Source organism: Oryctolagus cuniculus, chromosome 7 (assembly GCF_051225735.1).
Source record: "Oryctolagus cuniculus isolate XC-2025 breed Fujian yellow rabbit chromosome 7, ASM5122573v1, whole genome shotgun sequence".
NCBI lineage: Eukaryota > Metazoa > Chordata > Mammalia > Lagomorpha > Leporidae > Oryctolagus > Oryctolagus cuniculus.
The window spans coordinates 129,970,532-129,988,767 of NC_142873.1; the positions used below are offsets into that span (position 1 = coordinate 129,970,532).

At 49.3% G+C, this 18,236-nt stretch overlaps 1 protein-coding gene across 17 annotated transcripts in view; it reads right to left on the minus strand.

Annotated features, from left to right (window-relative positions):
- The window catches only part of ST3GAL3 (ST3 beta-galactoside alpha-2,3-sialyltransferase 3), a 230,118-nt gene that overhangs the window by 67,864 nt on the left and 144,018 nt on the right, over positions 1 to 18,236 (minus strand). Inside the window, exon 2 of one of the 17 annotated variants that reach the window (XM_089300807.1) lies at positions 8,895 to 8,945. The exons of the other annotated variants lie outside the window; for them this stretch is intronic. Within the exon in view, the coding sequence (XP_089156933.1) occupies positions 8,895 to 8,896 (2 nt within the window). The 5' untranslated portion in view covers positions 8,897 to 8,945. The remainder of the gene's footprint in view (positions 1 to 8,894; positions 8,946 to 18,236) is intronic. 17 annotated transcript variants of the gene reach the window in all.

The window sequence follows — 18,236 nt, forward strand, 5'->3', positions numbered from 1 at the left end:
CCTCTCCCTCTCTCTGTCTGTAACTCTGCCTCTCAAATAATAAATAAATCTAAGAGAGAGAGAAAGAGAGAGAAAGAGAGAGAGAGAGAGAGAGAGAGAGAGAGAGAGAGAGATGTTGTTTACAATGTCCATATCCCTGTCAGAGTACCTGGGTTTGAGTCCTCGCTCTGCTCCCCACTCCAGCTTCCTGCTAATGTGCACCCTGGGAGGCAGCAGGTGTAGGCTCATATACTTGGGTCCCTGCCACCCATGCGGCAGACCCAAATGGAATTCCTGGCTCCTGGCTTCAGCCAGGTCCAGTCCTGGTTGTTACAGGTATTTGGAGAGTGAACTAGTCATTGAGAAAATCTGTCTCTCTCTCTTTCAAATAAAATGAAAATAAATGAATTTTTTTTTTAAACAAAGCAAGTCTTGTTCATTGCTTTAAAAAAAAAAAGAACCGTGGCAGCCTCAAGGCAGGCAAAGCTTTCCAGAGAACAGACTCCTCAGTTGCAGGGCGGGGAGGTGACCCTCTAATGGCACATGTATGTGGAAAGCCCTACACGCTGAGCGCTGGGCCAGGCTCTTTCTGCGGGGGGAAGCCTGCCACAGGCAGGACTTGTGCTGCTTGGAGCCAATGGAATCCACACTGCCTGTTTAAGTAACAGTTGTGGTTTTTGTTTTTTTTTTCTTGAGTTTATTATTTGAAAGGCAGAGTGACACACACAGAGAGATATCTTCCATCTGTTGGTTCAATCCCCAAATGCCTGAAATAGCTGGGGCCAGGCCAGGCTGAAGCCAGGAGCCAGGAACTCCATTTGGGTTTCCCATGTGGGTGGCAGGGACCCAAGAACTTGAGCCATCATCTGCTGTCACCCAGAGTATATGTTAGCAGGAATGCTGGAACGGAAGCAGAGTAGCTGGGACTTGAACCAGGCACTCAGATATGGGTTTGTGGCCATCCACAACGCAGTCCCCAGTAGCAATTCTCAAGACAATGCCATGGGGAAGCAGCCCAGGCTGCAGGACCCAGCATGCATGCTGTTTGGGGGGCAGTGCTACCCAGGGGGAGGGCCCAGGACGCACGAGCTCCCTAGTGCGCTGACAGCTCTGTCAGGTAATCAGAAGCCTTTTTTCCTCAACCAAATTACAAGCTATCAGTTGCATCCTGTGTGGTTCTCAATGTGTAAGCATTCCTGTATCAACACGTGCCAATCACCTGGCTGGTACGCAGTCTGTGCGAGTCCTGACAGCTCTCAACTGAGACATAGCACCGGAAGGTCTCTGCCAGGGCTGAAGCAGTAGGGGGCAGGGGCAGCACAGCCCCACTCTCCACCTGCGACTGAGCACCCACCGTCAGGCCAGGCACCGGGCCACTCGCCTCATGCAGCCATCGCAGGCAATCCCCACAGCTGTCTTAAGAAATCGAGACTCTGTTCCCATTTTGCAGGCAGGAAGACTGGAGCTCAGCACGCCTAAGGCACTTGTCGAGGGTCACACAGCCAGCTGTGGCAGGGCTGGCTCTGGAGGCCAGGTTTGCCCATCTCCAAACCCAAGGGCTTTTCACTGGCCCCAGCTGAGCAAAGGGAGCGTGTTGCTGTATGCAGTCTTTGCTAGGACAGCATGAATGAAACATGGAGGCTGGCATGGGTGCTGGCAGGGCTCCAAGCCCGAGGATCAATGACCAGGGGCAAAGAAGCCCCTCCCCACTTCCTGTGACCATCCTCACTGCACTGCTAAGGCCCAATGAGCACAGTGGGACTTTGCCACTTCTGCTCCAGCTTCTACAGCTCTCTACTTCCTGGAGTCCAGGCCCACGGCGAGAAAGGTCTGAGCTGCAGCCAGCAGTGAGGCCGTCATGGCCTGTGTTAAAAATCAAGCCACCCCAGCTGGAGAGAACATGGTGGCTACACTGCATGTCCCTATGCATTCAGCCCCCAGCCGCACCCTCAGAGGAGCACAAGGCAGGACGAGGAGAGGGTTGCTGCTCACAGAGGTTGGCCCTGGGACTCAGACGCAGGGCAGAGAGAGGCTGGTGCTTCCCTGCTCTTGGAGTGCGCCTGCATGGCGGAGAGCGAGCAAGGACAGGAGCAGAGACGGATGGTGCCAGGCTCACCCTGTCCTGCCACACCTGCACCTCGGGTGCAGCCGGGCTCATGCTGGCAGCTCTCCTTGGCCTGCAGATGCAGCCCAGCCCTGGGTGTCCTCTCAACGCCCCTCTCTGAGGCTCTTGACTGCGGGCACCCCGGGGACAGGGCTGGGTTGGGAGCCCCGTCTCCAGGGTGAGCAGCCCTTCCCAGACCTTGAGTGCTGGCCACAAGCTGCTGTGCTCACCTTGCTGCCTCCTGGGCTTTTCCTTTTCCACTGAGGAAGACGGGGCCACGAGCAGAACTGCTGCTTCTGAGGAAGGAGTCTTTCCATCGGGGGAACCACGTGGGCACATGGGATCCAGTCAGTCGGGGGTCGTTCTCACCTTGTCCCTTCTCAGGGCTGGGGGAAGGGCCTGGCTCTCAGGGGCACCTGTGCACGCAGCAGCCTCTGCGCAGCGAGGGAAGGGCCCAGGAGCACAGGTCGGGGCTGGGTGGGACCAAGACGGCCTGCGGGTGACCATGGCGCTAAGCCAAGTTCTGCCATTACCCCCTGTGCTAGCCAGGGTGGAGCAGGGTGGGGAATGAGGTGGACCCAGCCCCTCACGGGTCAGAGGTTCACGGCTCATGGTGACCTTGGAGCTGGTGGAGACAGCAGTACAGGGGCGGCCCTGACCAGGGCCCAGCGTCGGTTTCTGAGTCCAGGCATTGCCTCACTTGGCGATCTCGCTCCCTGGGAGCTGGCCTCTCGGAGCAGGCTTTGCAGCAGGTCTCTGGCTTGGACCCTCACTCTGGACGGGCTGAGCAGCAGCATGTAGATGCAACAGCGTGTTGCTTATTCCAGTCACCTGAGCTGAACTACGATTTCAAGTTGTCCCGCCACAGAAAACTTTCCCGTGCTACACCCTGGGGAACCAGGCAGGGGCAGAGACGCCACAAGGCCAGCTGTCAGTGGGCTTACTTTTGTGAAGCACCACAGGTCAGGCTTGGGCTTCCCCCAGCAGGGGCTCCTAAGAGCAGAGGCTTTGCTACCCAATGCCCCCACCCTGTCCATCCCATCCCTGGACAGTCCTATCTGCACTCAGTGTTTGGGATGGACACTTCCCATTTTCTTTCCTCCGGCCAAGGCCTCTCCTAAGAGATCCACTGAACTCAGCTCCCTGGGAGGGCCGGGGCTTCCCTGTGGCTGCCTCACTTGCCTGGGTCTGGACTCTTGGCCTGCATCAGGCAGGAGCTGGGCACAGACTCCTGCAGCCACCCAGGAAAGGTGAGGCTGGCCCCGGATTTTTATTTGGGTCACTGTGACTGGCCGCCCCAGAGCTAGGCAGAGAGAGTGTGCAGGACAACGAATGACCCAAAGGTGCCAGCATCTCGTCCTCTGCCGCGCGGGACTTGTGTGGGTGGAGCTCAGGCTAGGGCCCTCCCTCTCCTTGAGGAGCTGGCGTGGGGCTGGTCCTGGCCTGGAGCCCCACAAGCTTCGGAGAAGGGCCAGGACCACATCTGGGCTTTCACCAGCTCTGCCTTCTCCAGCAGCACAGCTCCCCACGTGGGGCTCTTGTGCCTGAACCAAGAAAAGCAGAGCTGCTAATCTGTCAAGATTGATCTTAAAGACCACAGGAACGTGGCCTGCCTGCCTGCTTTCACTGGGGGCTGAGCTTCTGCCCACCTCCAGGCTCCTTGCTCTGGGGCTGGAGCCCAGAGCTGGGTCTGCCAGGGTGCCTGGTCTTGCTACAGAAGCCCCCTGTTTCCTGGCATAGCTAAGGCCTCACTTGCTCCAGGAAGTCTCTGCAGTTATCTGTCATCACTCCTCCGGCTTCAGGGTCTCCTCTGTTTCCCTCAACCTTCTATCCTCACCTGGTCCAGAGCACAGACACCTGAACATGTGTCCCTCTCTCTAGCCCTGTGGGAGGCAGTCAGATGGGGAAGGGAGATCCAGGGAAGGGAAGCCAACCCAAGTCCATCTGCTTTTAAAGTTACGTCCTTTGTCACCACCATCCAACGCTTCTCAAACCACCTATGAAAACGGACAAGTTGGTTTTGCTTTCAAAAACTCAATTCTGGGCCAGTGCTGAGGCGCAGCAGGATAACGCCCTGAACTGAAGCGCCGGCATCCCATATGGGCGCTGGCTCAAGACCCGGCTGCTCCACTTCTGATCCAGCTCTCTGCTATGGCCTGGGAAAGCAGTACAAGATGGCGCAAGTCCTTGGGCCCCTGCAACCATGTGGGAAACCTGGAGGAAGCTCCTGGCTCCTGGCTTTAGATCAGTGTAGCTCTGGCCGTTGCAGCTAGCTGGGGAGTGAGGCAGCAGATAGAAGATCTCTCTCTCTCTCTGCCTCTCTTCTGTGTGGCTCTTTCAAATAAATAAATAAATCTTTAAAAAAAAAACTTTCAATTCTGTCCCAGAATAATAATTATATAAAAGTGAATGATTAGGCCGGCGCCGCGGCTCACTAGGCTAATCCTCCGCCTTGCGGTGCCGGCACACCGGGTTTTAGTCCCGGTCGGGGCGCTGGATTCTGTCCCGGTTGCCCCTCTTCCAGGCCAGCCCTCTGCTGTGGCCAGGGAGTGCAGTGGAGGATGGCCCAGGTGCTCGGGCCCTGCACCCCATGGGAGACCAGGAGAAGTGCCTGGCTCCTGCCATCGGATCAGCGCGGTGCGCCGGCCGCAACGTGCCAGCCACAGCGGCCATTGGAGGGTGAACCAACGGCAAAAGGAAGACCTTTCCCTCTGTCTCTCTCTCTCACTGTCCACTCTGCCTGTCCAAAAAAAAAAAAAAAAAAAAAAGTGAATGATTAGAGACTGGTGCTGGGTGCAGCGGGTTGAAGCCTTGGCCTGTAGCACCAGCATCTCACATAGGCACTGGTTAGAGTCCCAGCTGCTCCACTTCTGATCCAACTCCCTACCAATGCGCCTGGGAAAGCAGTGGAGGATGGCCCAATTCTTTGGGCCCCTGCACCCACATGGGAGACCAGGAAGAAGCTCCTGGCACCTTTAGATCAGTTCAGCTCCGGCTGTTGTGGCCATTTGGGGAGTGAACCAGTGGATAGAAAACCTCTCTCTCTCTGTAACTCTTTTTTTTTTTTTTTTTTTTTTTTTTTTTTTTTTTTTGACAGGCAGAGTTAGAGAGAGAGAAAGACAGAGAGAAAGGTCTTCCTTTGCCGTTGGTTCGCCCCCCAAATGGCTGCTACAGCCGGCACGCTGTGCTGATCCAAAGCCAGGAGCCAGGTGCTTTCTCCTGGTCTCCCATGCGGGTGCAGGGCCCAAGGACTTGGGCCATCCTCCACTGCACTCCCAGGCCACAGCAGAGAGCTGGACTGGAAGAGGAGCAACTGGGACAGAATCTGGTGCCCCAGCCACAGGGGTGCCGGCGCCACAGGCGGAGGATTAGCCAAGTGAGCCGTGGTGCCAGCCTCTGTCCTTCAACTAAACAAAATAAATATAAAAAGAAGGATGATTAGAAATTTTAAATAAAATACACATATAAAATATATGCCTCCAAGGGCTGGCATTGTGGTGCAGCAGCTCAGGCTGTTGCCTGCGATGCCAGCATCCCATACAAACACCAGCCCCGGTCCTGATGGCTCCATTTCTGATCTAGCTCCCTGCTAACGCACCTGGGAAGGCAGAAGATGGTGGCCCAAGTGCTTAGGACCCTGCCACCAACGTGGGAAACTCAATGAAGTTCTGGGCTCCTGGCTTTGGCCTGGCCCAGGCCCGACCATTGTGGCCATTTGGGGAGTGAATCAGCAGATGGAAGATATCTCTTTCTCTATAAATCTGTCTTTTAAATAAATAAATCTTGTAAAAAAAATAAGCCTACATTTAAAATTTATTAGATTCATCAACATAAACTTTGTCTATCTAACTGCTCTGTTTCCAAAACTTTATTCTTAGTTTCTCAAAAACTCTTGTTGTAGACAAATTTGTATAGCTTTTGGTTCCACAGCACACAACAGGCCCCAGCAGACTGATGCCCCGTCTGGGGCGTCCTGCCAGGACTTCCGCGTGGCACCTGCCTTCAGGAAGATGTGAGAGGAGGACGAGCTGGAGATCCTCAGCTGGAGATCAACTGGGGTAGGAACAAAGGTGCACGCTGACGTCCTCAGAACAGCCAGCAGTTGAGGTTCCCCACTTCTCCCACAGCAGATGAATTTGTAACCAGGGAAAATGCAACAGGTGATGCAAAATTCGCCTGTGCAAAGATGTGTAAGTCCCTGGGCATCTGAAAGAAGGAAGTTTTCCCAAAGAAAACCAGATTTCTGTCCATCTGCTGTAGCATCATGGGTGAGAGTTGAAAGAGCAAAGAAAAAGATGGAGTACTTAGCTCTAAGGAAATAAGGGGCAATTAGGGGAGGCAGAAGAAAGCAGCTATGACAAGATACAGAGTTAACTTAGAAGAACATGGGGTGGGAGTTTGGTGTGGTGGTTAAGCCACCACTTGAGATGCCTGGAAGCCCATGTCTGACTCCTGGCTCTGCGCTCTGTTCCAGCTTCCTACCAACATGCATCCTGGGAGGTAGCAGGTGATGGCTCAAGTACTTGGGGTTCTGACACCCAAGTGGGAGAACCAGATTGAATTCCCAGATCCTGGCTTTGACTTGGCTGTTACAGGCATTTGGATGGTGAATTAGCAAATGAGATCTCTCTCTTTTTCCAATAAATAAAATAGAATTTAAAGATGCTTTAAAAGCAGAGCATGGACTGGTTCTAGAGGAGGTCAGAACACCTGAAGCTACGGAATATTTGAAAAAATAATCAATGCCAGAGAAACCCCTGGACACAGATGGCAATTCCTCCAACCTCGAGCTAGAGTCAAGGTCAAAGTCAGGCATTTAGTCTGTGAAGTCCCTGCAGGCTACCCTCACGTGCTCTGCTCTGCCCACAGAGGCCCAGCACCTAAGGGTTTCACTACAGGTGGTACCTACTGAAAACATTTAAAACACTCTCCAAACCAAAGGAATTCGTATGCCCCCACAGCCCCAGGGTTTATGACACAGGGTGGGATTCATGAGCTGGTTCCTGGCTCTGTGCTTCTGTGACCTTGGGTAAGTAAGTTACAGCTTTCTCATCTATCAAGTGGGCACAAGGCTGCTGTGAAGGTATCTGAGATGAGCTAAAGGAGCACAGGGTGTTAGGGAAGCGCTCTGAACCCTGCAGGGTGGCTCGCGGGCACAGGTGTCTATGTCTGCCTTTGGGACGCTGGCTCTTTGAGGGGAGAGGTTTTCCGCATGTGGAACAGGCTGAAGCTCTGGCACCCAGGAAAACTGTCTGGCATTGTGTCAAATGAATGAAATGAAGTATTTTTAGGAGATGGGAGAAACCTGAGTCTGATTAAACAGCAACATGAAGGAGGCCAGAATGAAGAATGGGTGTGCAGGTTCCTGGGCAGGTGGAAAGGCTGGAGAACCTGGGCCCCGGGGGAGAGACAGACTGCAGAGAGCCGGTGTGACTGAAGTGTCCGGACCCAGGGACTGACTGGATATTTGGTTGCGAGTAGAAGAAGAAAGATTAAGTCCCTGGTGTCCGGCTCAGGTGAGAACAGACAGCGGTGTCGTTTGCTGAACTGGGCACCATGCACTGGTCAGTTCATGGGGAGTTCGGGGAGCTGCAGACACTGAGTTTGGGAGCCTATATCTGTTTAGGGGAGCTGTCCAGCAGGAGGCTGGGCCAGGAGATCTGGGCTGCAATCAGACTGGAGAGGCACTGGCACTGAGTGCTAGTGGGGGCAGCGGAGTCAGAAGAGAGGGACCCTGGAAAGCACCAGCTTTGAAGGATGGGCTCAGGGGAGGGAAGATGTTTGTGCTGCAGGCAGAGGAGGGACCGTCAGAGAGGCATCTGGACGGAAGTGAGAAGCGAGAACTTCAGCATGGAGGAAGGGCTCAATATTGCCAAACGTTTCCGAGACTTCACAGGAGAAGGTCTGTGGATCCATCAGGTCTGCCAGCCACTGCTTTTTGGTGCTCTGGACAGGAGCATGTGGAGAGGCGGGTGGGAGGGGATGCTGGATGATACAGAGTGCAGCCTCAGGGGACGTGAGGCAGCAGGGAAGGCAGCTGGATCCAGCCTCACGCCCACCCCCGGCGGGAAGGGCAGGTGCCCACCTCGCTCCCCGTCTGGAAGGGGGAGGATACTAAACAAGTAGAGAAGTGCAGAGCACTCTGTTCTCCTCTGTGATTTATGGTATGGGCAAAGCTTAGTAAGGATGCCTCTCAACCCACCACCCCTCCCTGGTAGTGCAGGGACAAAAATCTCAGGCTCTTTCTCTACAAGGGCAGAGGGAGGGGCTGTGGAACGTGGGTGTACCGGATACCCAGCCGCCCTGGCCAGGCGCCCGCATGCCTTCAAAACCCCCAGGGAAGTGCAGTCATCCTGTACCTTCTCACGCAAGGGCCCCAAAACACGCAGCTGGGACTCCGTCAACTCCCCAGACTTCCCGCCTCTGGGAACTCTGCAAGCGTTCTTGGCCATCCTTGCACTCTGGGGGACCCAGTCAGCTTGGGCCATGGAACCGACCCCCTAGTAGTCTGAGAATCACACAGTCACAGACACACAGCACACCTGCTGCCCTCCTGAAGCAAGGTGTGGTGTGTCTCAAGAGAAGTGTGGTTTTCCTCTGGGGAGTTGGGTTCTACACCATAACCTCCTTAGCTATCACCAGACATCTGACAGACCTCCATGAAACAGCACCTGTGAGAGCAGGTGGAATGCCCAGGTAAGCAGGTGGGCTCTGTGGTCAGAGTACTTGGGCTCAAAACCAGATTTCATCACTTCCCACCTGTGTGACCTCAGGCAAATTGCTTGGCTCTTCTGTGCCTTCATTTACTCATATTTAAAACTGGACCAATAAGAGCAGCTATCTCCTATGACTGTTGGGAGGACTGAAACAGAAGAAATAGGGAGAAGTCTTAGCACAAAGACCTAATACAAAGTAAACTCTGAGCAGGCACTGGCTGCCAGTGCTCTGCGCACAGCGTGGAGCCGGCCACGGGCACAGCTTGCAGGTGTTATACTTTCTTCCAATCCTGAGCAGCCTCACTGACCACCACATAAAAGACAAGACTCACTAGGAAGTGTGTGTGGCACACAAAGCAGCAACAACCATTCAAACGTATGAAGGAAAAGTGCCACCGGAAATGTTTTTTTGCTTTGAGCCAAAATTTAAAGTGTTTGCTGTGACCTACTGTGGGATTTTTATTGCTTCCTGAAAAGACTTATCTATTTATAATTAAAGTCACTGAGTATGCAGAACTCACTTAGTAAGGATCTATCATTAGATTTTGCTGCTATGACACATCATCTCAACTGATTCTCTTGACTAGCAAGTTAAGTAATGCTCAGAATTTCTAAGATCACAGAGCCTGTTAGGGGAGGAATCTACAAGAATTTTGGCCTTCAAGCCTCATCTCCTTCCAATCTAGCATGTACTGGAATATGTCATAATAATTATTTTTCTTCAATAACCCTCTGTACTCAAAGAGTGTTTTATTAACATTTTTAAAACATTTATTTATTTATTTGAAAGGCAGAGTTACAGAGAGGCAGAGAGAGAGAGGGAGGGAGGGAGGGAGAGAGATGGAATCTTCCAGCTACTGGTTCACTCCCCAAATGGCTGCAGCAGCCAAGGCTGAGATGGGCCAAAGCCAGGAGCCAGGAGCTTCTTCCAGGTCTCCCATGTGGGCCCTAGCACCTGGGCCATCCTCCACTGCTTTCCAAGGCGCAGTGACAGGGAACGGACCCCCGAGACACAAAAAACAAATGAGGTGAGCCCACAATCTCCTCGCGACTGCCTGATGACACAGTCCAACCTGCAGTGTAGACGGGGAACCCAAATGGAGCTCAGCTGATTTTCCGAGTTGAGAAAACAGAACACAGTCTAGGGAGGCCAAGGAGGCCAGGACGACACTGCCGCAGAGGAGAGCACTACACAGACGGTTCCAGATATCTGCAGAGCAGTTCCCTCAAGTCTTTAGAAAAGTACTGATCCATGAATGCACGTGAGGAAACCCTGAGGCCGAGGAAAGAGCCACTGGGAAGTAGTGGATCAAACAATTCCTGGTGTCGACACTGGGTGGAAACTGTTCATATCCACACAAAGCAGATTGGGAATGAATCAGCTAGGGTGGAAATTCCTCATTTTACTTTTTTTTTTTTTTTAATTTATTTATCTTATTTGAAAGTCAGAGTTATACAGAGAGGAAGAGACAGAGAAAGAGAGACAGATCTTCCATTTGCTGGTTCACTCCCCAAACGGCCACAATGGCCATGGCTGGGCCAGGCCAAAGCCAGGAGCCAGGAGCTTCCTCTGGGACTCCCATGCGGTGCAGGGCCCAAGCACTTGGGCCATCCTCCACTGCCTTCCTGGGCCACAGCAGAGAGCTGGACCAGAAGCGGAGCAGCCAAGTCTTGAACCAGTGCCCATATGGGATGTCAGCATCAGAAGCAGTGGCTTTACCTGCTATGCTGCAATGCTGGCCCAGAAATTCCTCATAATACAGGAGGCACTGGGTAGAGTTCTCAGGATACTGCATTAGAAAACCAGCCCCAGATAAAAGGCTGCTCAAGACCTGCCCCAGCAATGTGACAGCCAACCTCATGGGAAGGGCTCTGTGGCACGGCAGGTTGAGCCACACTTGGAGGCTCACATCTCATGTCTGAGTGCTAGCTCATGTCCTGGCACCTCTGCTTCCACTGAGCTTCCTGATAATATGTCCTGGGAAGCAGCAGGCGATGGCTCAAGCACTTGGGCCCTGCCACCCATGTGGGAGACCCAGATGGAGCACTGGATTCCTGGCTTTGGCTTGGTCCAGCCCTGGCTGTGGCAGGCATCTGGGGAGTGAGCCAATGGATGGAAGACTCACTCTCTCTGTGTTCTTCTGCCCTTCAAGTAGATAAAAGTAAATAAATGTTTTTTAAAAAATCAAGCCCCAAAAGGATAAAACTGACTCCAAATAACTTAACTACATGCCCAAGAGAGTTCTAGCACTATTTAAAGGAATGAAACAATATCTAGCCAGAACAACGTAAAATTCACATTGTTAGAAATTCATTAAAAAATTATCAGGCTCAGACTAGGTGTCGTGGTGCAGCAGGTGCCAGTTCGAGTCCCACCAACTCTGCTTCCTGCGTACTGAGGAAGGCAGTGGGTGATGGCCCAAGTACATGTGGGAGATCTGGATAGAGTTCCTAGCTGCTGGCTTTGGTCTGGCATAGCTCTGGTTGTTGTGAGCATTTGAGGAGTGAACAAGTCTATCAAAATCTCCCTGTCACTCTGCCTTTCAAATACATAAATAAATAAGAGAAGAAAAATTAACAGGCATGCAAAGAATTAGAAAAACATAGGCCTTAGCCAGGAGAAAAATTAACAAACAGAAACAATTTCAGAAATGACAGGGATGGGAGAGTTAGCAGACAAGGGTGTTAAAACAGATACCATAAACGTGCTGCACATGTTCAGGAAGGCAGAAGAAAGTATGAACATCATAAGGGACAAAGCAGAGGACATAAAAAGACCTAAATGGAACTTACCAGGGATTAAAAACACAACATCTGAAATAAAAACACACTTGATGGGATTAACAGATGATTAGGCACTAACAAAAAAGCATCAGTGGCCATGAAGACAGAGCAGTGTTATAGCAAAGAGAGGACTCAAAATGAGAGCCTCAGGGAACGGTGGGACAAAAAGAATCCTGGGGAAGGAGATAGGGCAGGAAAAAAACTTTCCAAAAGTAAGGGGGAAAAATCCAAATTTCATGAAACAAACAAAAAAAATGAAAAGAATGGACCCACAGAATCAAGGAGGTAAACAAACTGCTAGCTAACTAAATACAAAGAAGACCACAACAAAGCGTATCATAATCATATTTATCACTGGAAACCAGTGATAAAAAGAAAAATCTCAAATAGGAGCCAGAAAAAATAACCCTCAATATTACACACAAAGGAATAAAACGAGAATGACAGAAGACTTTTTGTCCCAAACTATGCAAACTCAAAGAAAATGAAGCTACATCCTTCAAGTACTGGGGTAGTGGGCGCTGTCCACTCAGAACTGCATATCAAGCTAAAAACTGAAAGATTCCTCTCTCATTGGACCTGTCCTACAAGACATGTTACACAAAGTTCTTCAGACAGGAGAGAAAGGATGCCAGATGGAATGTTTCAGCACGGGGAAGAAGAACAAGCAGTGAGGCTTTTAAGTACAGTCCGAAGGACTCTACCTTCCTCATTAAAAAACTAAACATTGCTTACCTGTGCTAAAATACACCCAGCGTAAAATTTACCATCTGAACCACTTTTAAGTACGCACTCCGGTACTATTAAAAACATTCACACAGTCACACACCAACGTTCAGCATTCTTTTTCATCTTGCCAACCTGAAACTCCAAATCCATTGTAACTCCCCCTTCCCTGCTACCCTGGTATGTGGTCACTACCATTCTACTTTCCGTCTCCATGAACTGGACTAGTCTAAGCACCTCATACAAGTGGAGTCAAACAATATGTGTGTACTTCAAAAAGCTCATGGAAGAGGGAATTAAAAAGTAAGTATATAGGGGCAGGAGCTGTGGAGTAGTAGGTTAAGCCTCAACCTGTGGTGCCGGAATCCCATATGGGCATCAGTTCAAGTCCCAGCTGCTGCACTGCTGATCCAGCTCTCTGTTATGACCTGGGAGAATAGTGGATGTTGGCCCAAGTCCTTGGGCCGCTGCACGTGTGTGGGAGACCTGGAGGAAGCTCCCTGTCCTGGTTTCAGATTGGCCCAGCTCCAGCCTTGCCATTTGTGGAATGAAACAGCAGACAGAAGACCCCTGTCTCTGTCTCTCCCTCTATCTGTAACTCTGTCTCTCAAGTAAGTAAATAAATCTCAAAGATGTTTCTGGAGCTTTTAAAAAAAGTAAGTATACAATAGTGCAAATTTTTTTGAAAACCTTATTAGTTTTTTATGATATGTATTTTTCCATGAGCTTTTTGGAAGTTACTCACATTTGTCCTTTTGTGAATGCTTTTTTTTTTTTTTAAGATTTATTTATTTATGTGAAAGGCAGAGTGATAGAAAAAGAGAGAGAGAGATGGACAGACACACAGAGAGGTCTTCTATCTGCTGGTTCACTCCACAAATGACTGTAATAGCCAGGATTGGACCAGGCTGAAGCCAAGTGCTCTGAACTCCATCTGGGTCTCCCACATGGCCCAAGCACTTGGCCATCTTCCACTGCTTTCTCAGGCACATTAGCAGTGAGCTGCACTGGAAGTGAAGTAGCCAGGACTTGAATTGGCACCCATATAGGATGCCAGCACTGTAGGTGGCAGCTCAACCCAGCACCATAGCACTAGCCCCTCCCCATTCACCTATAAATCACTTTAAATAATTGACTATTTCGATAAAAATAAAATAATGCTCAGTGTTTATAATGCTTATGAATGTAAAATGTATGAGGAAACAACACAAAGTATAGAAAGGGGAAACGGAATTATATTGCTGTAAAGTGGTTAATCTCAAGAGTCTAGTAATACTTGAAAATAGGTTATAAACTAAAGATGTATTTTGTAAACTCTAGAACAACCAGGAAAACATGAAACAAAGAGGTACAGCTATTAAGCCAGTAGTGGAGGTAAAATGAAATCATAAAATACTCAATTAATCCAAAAGAAGGCAGGAAAAGAAAGGGGGAAAAAAAACAAAAAGGAAACTGGCAGCAACATGGTCAATTTAAACCCAATCATACTGATGATTACACTAAATACAAATAGTATGGAAACATTATAAATACTCCAACAGATGGGAAACACTGCCAGATTGGATTAAAAAGCAAAACCCAACTCTGTGCTATTTCTATGAGATCTACTTTAAATGTAAATATAGAGAGAGGGTAAAGTAAATAAATAAAAGGACAGGCTGCTGCCCAACCAGCCCTGAGATGGCTCAAACATAAACCTCCTTCTTCAAAGAAAGGTAGATGGATAGGAACACACACACCATGGTAAAGATAACTTTAAAAAGGCTGAAGTGGTTATGCTAATATCAGATAAGGACGATTTCAGAGCAAGGGACATCTGAAAATAATGAAAGAATCTTAGAAATGGGACGGGACAACCCTAAATGTCCTCATTTATTACCCAATGACAGAGCTTCAGAGCACATGATGCCAAAGCTGATAAACGGAGACTTCAACACCTCTGCTGGTCATCGCTAGACTAAGTGGACAGACAACCAGCAAGAAGGATGTGGGAGACTTGACAAACACCAGTAAGCAATCTAACCTGATGGTCAGAGATGACTCCATAGCAGAATGTTTTCTTCAGTATCCATAGGACATTCACCAATATGACTTCATTTGGCCGTAAAACTCACCTCTTGGTGCCAGCACTGCAGCATAGTGGGTAAAGCCACAACCTGCGATGCTGGCATCCCATATTGGTACAATTTTGAGTCCTGGCTCCTTCTCTTCCCATCCAGCTCCCTGCTAATGTGCTTGGGAAAGTAGCAGAAGGTGGCCCAAATACTTGGGCCCCTGATCCACATGAGACCTGGATGAAGCTCTTGGCTCCTTCTTGGCCCAGCCCCGGATGTTGTGGTCATTTAGGGAGTGAACCAGCAGATGGAAGATCCTGTCTCCCTCTTTCGCTCAGTAACTCTTTCAGATAAACAAACAAATCTTAAAAAACAAAAAACAAAAAACAAAAAACCTGAGGGGCCAGTGCTATGGTGTAGCAGGTTAAGCTGCTGCCTGAAGTGCCGGCATCCCATATGGGCGCCAGTTCGAGACCCAGCTGCTCTACTTCCAATCCAGCTCTCTTCTCTGACCTGGGAAAGCAGCAGAAGATGGTCCAAGTTCTTGGGCCCCTGCACCCGCATAGGGGACCCGGAAGAAGTTCCTGGCTCCTGGCTTCAGATCAGTGCAGCTCCAGCCGTTGCGGCCATTTGGGGAGTGAACCAACGGATGGAAGACCCCCCCACCCCCGTCTTTCCTCTCTCTGTGTAACTCTTTCAACAAAATAAATAAATCTTTAAAAAAAAAAAAAGAATTGAACTTCACTCTTACTATTCACTGTCCACAAAAACTGACTCAAGAAGGAGCAAAGATGGCCAAGTGTGGTGTGGCCTCTGGGCCTGGAGTACATGACCCTGGGAAGGCCGAGTGTAGCCGTGGCACTGCAAGGGATTCCTAACATGGGAAGAACATGTTCCTTGACTTTTAGGTGTTTTGCTACGCACTGTGAAGGAAAATTCTGATTCAGCATTTGGCAGGTATTTCTGAGTTGACTCTGGAGCAGGTGGTCCTGACTCCTCTATCCAGGCTCCCTGCTCTCCCAGCGAGGATATTTCTTCTCTGTACACTACCTCTGTGCCTTGGAATGGAAAGACTGCTTCTCTTTTGTTCCACCTCTCACATCCAAGAGAGAAACCCGTGGGATGCAGCTTTCCTCCAACTTCTTCAGGAAGAAAGAAGCAATGGACACGGGTCTTCTGACTAATTCCAAAGAAGTTATTCTACAAGCTGAAGGCTGGTGTTCAATTTGAAGCAGGTGCCTAGGGGGTGGTGGTCGTGAATCCTTTACCTCTTCTTCAAACCAGAAGACTAAATAGCAAGTTCAGATGTCTTCCAGTTTCACCACTATTACGATAAGCACAGTAGAGACTGTTGCAGAAAATTCCAATGTGCTTTTCTAATTTGAAATGGGAAGAGATGGAAAATAGTGACACACGTTTATGCATTTAAATCCTGGTTATCTTGTGACATTGATTCACTTGCTGGGCAAGAACAGAGGTCTAAGTCTGCAATTACATCTTGGATATGCTACAACAACACAGGGACGAGACACGAAGGTTGATTTCACATGTGGATGAATTTCTTTTCAATACACATGTCCAAATATTTGGAAGAAAAAGAGGGATTTTTTCTCCTAGAGAAGGAAGCTGTTGTTGACTTCTTTCTCAGAAGTCTTTGGACAATTGGTATTTTTAATTTGTTTTCGTTTTTCTAAGGGACAACAAGATTGTAGAGCAGCTTACCCGCTGACTGCTTGCTTAGATTTAATCAAAAGGGTGGTGAAAGGAAACGAAACAGTTTTGTGTGCAGGGATGGACAGCCCTGTCACCTCCCCAGCACGGAGGCCGCTGTGTTACCAGGGACTTTGTTCTTTTCTGTGCAGTGTTGCAAAGCACTTCAGATCCTGTTTTCCATGTTGCTATGGCTGGAGGACAACGACATGGGTGGCTTTTTTCAGTACAGGAGACGCGATGGACCCTTTAATATAGACTGCCCTCAACTCTGGACACAGAGGAGTGGGAAGACAAAGGCAGAAAAGCTGCCTTGTGATCCCTTCTCCTACAGGAAAGAAACAAAGATGTCTTCAGCAGCTCCTTCTGACTTCTGGCATTTTGCCTTAGACAACCTCATCCGTGGTAAAGCAAGGATGACTTCCTTCAGCCCAAGATGGTTACCTGGGTATCTGCTTGATTTTTATTTTTCTTTTTTTTTTAAGATTTATTTATTTGAAAGAGTTACACAAAGAGAGGAGAGGCAGAGAGAGAGAGAGGTCTTCCACCCAATGGTTTACTCAGAGCTGTGCCGATCCAAAGCCAGGAGCCAGGAGCTTCTTCTGAGTCTCTCACACGGGTACAGGGGCCCAAGCACTTGGGCCATCTTCTACTGCTTTCCCAGGCCATAGCAGAGAGCTGGATAGGAAGTGGAGTAGCTGGGTCTCTAACCGGCACCCATATGGGATGCCAGTGCTTCAGGCCAGGGTGTTAACCTGCTGCACCATAGCGCCAGGCCCTGCTTGATTTTTCTAGGTGAGAGGTATAATGCTAGGTGGAGAAGGCTGGGACTCAGGTATCTTCCCCTAATTGGAACTGCTCTTGATCAGAGAATGGGCCTCAGAAGAAAAGTTTCCAAACTTAGTGTTGGGTCACTGTCGATTTAGAAGAAATTTAGGCTCTGGAAAACCTCAAGAAAAAAAGTTCCAATAAGAAAAAACCAAACACAAACAAACAAAAAACTCAAACTGGGTCATAGACCTAAATGTAAGGCCTAAACCTATAAAACTTCTAGAGGGGCAGGCATTGTGGGGCAGTGGATTCAGCTGTTGGACCCACATCTTCCTGCTAATGTCCACCACAGGAGGCAGCAGGTAATGACTCAAGTACTTGGGTCCCTGCCACTCATGTGGGAAACCTGGATGGCCTGACCTCAGTTATTGTGGGTATTTGGGGAGTAAACCAGCAGATGGAAGACTGATCTCTCTTTCTCTCTCCCCTTTCTCTTCTCTCTGACCGCCCCCCCCCCCCGCATTGCTAAGCCATTCAAATAAATAAAAACAAATAAGTAAATCTGAAAAAAAGGAATCCATTCTACCCCTGGGTATTGACCCAAGAGAAATTAACACGCATGTCCACAGAAAAACCTGTACACGTAGGTTTACAGTGGCTTTATTCAAAGTCACCCCAAACTTCTGACCTGAGAGTGGACAGGCAGGCTGTGTAACATCCACACCACGGAACACGATTCGGCAATGCAAAAAGGCATAAACAACTGGTATACACAACCCATGTCTCAGTTAAGAATGCATTACAACTAAATGAAAGATGCAGACACAAAAGCGCAAAAGCCTACATACTACATGACTTCACTTACCCCACAGCCCAGAAACTCTACAGGGTCAGAAAACAGATGAGAGGTTGCTGGTGACTGGGGTGGGGGATGGGGTTAACTACAAAGGCACTTGGGGAGCTTTCTGGGGGTGAAGCAAATGTGCTATTGATTATTGTGATGATTTCACAAAGCATGCGTTTGTCAAAACTCAGAACTGCACTAAAAGGCAAATCGGTACTATATGCATACTTTGATGAGCTTCACTTAACCAAACTGTGACACATCCGTACAATTGTATATTATGCAATTGTTTCAAAAATGAGATGGATCCATATGTGCTGGCAATGAGGTCATCTCCAACGTGCATCGTGGGGGGTTAAAAATCAAGGTACAGAACAATAAACAAGGCGTGTTTTCCTTTACCGGAACATTGGGGAGGGGTCTGGAGTGGCAGTACCCTTCGTACTGTTTGAGTTTTGTTTTTCAAAACCACATGCCTGTCTTATTTTCAATTAGGAAAAGCAAAAGAAACCTACACATGGGTCAAAGAAAACTCACAGGTGTCTGGG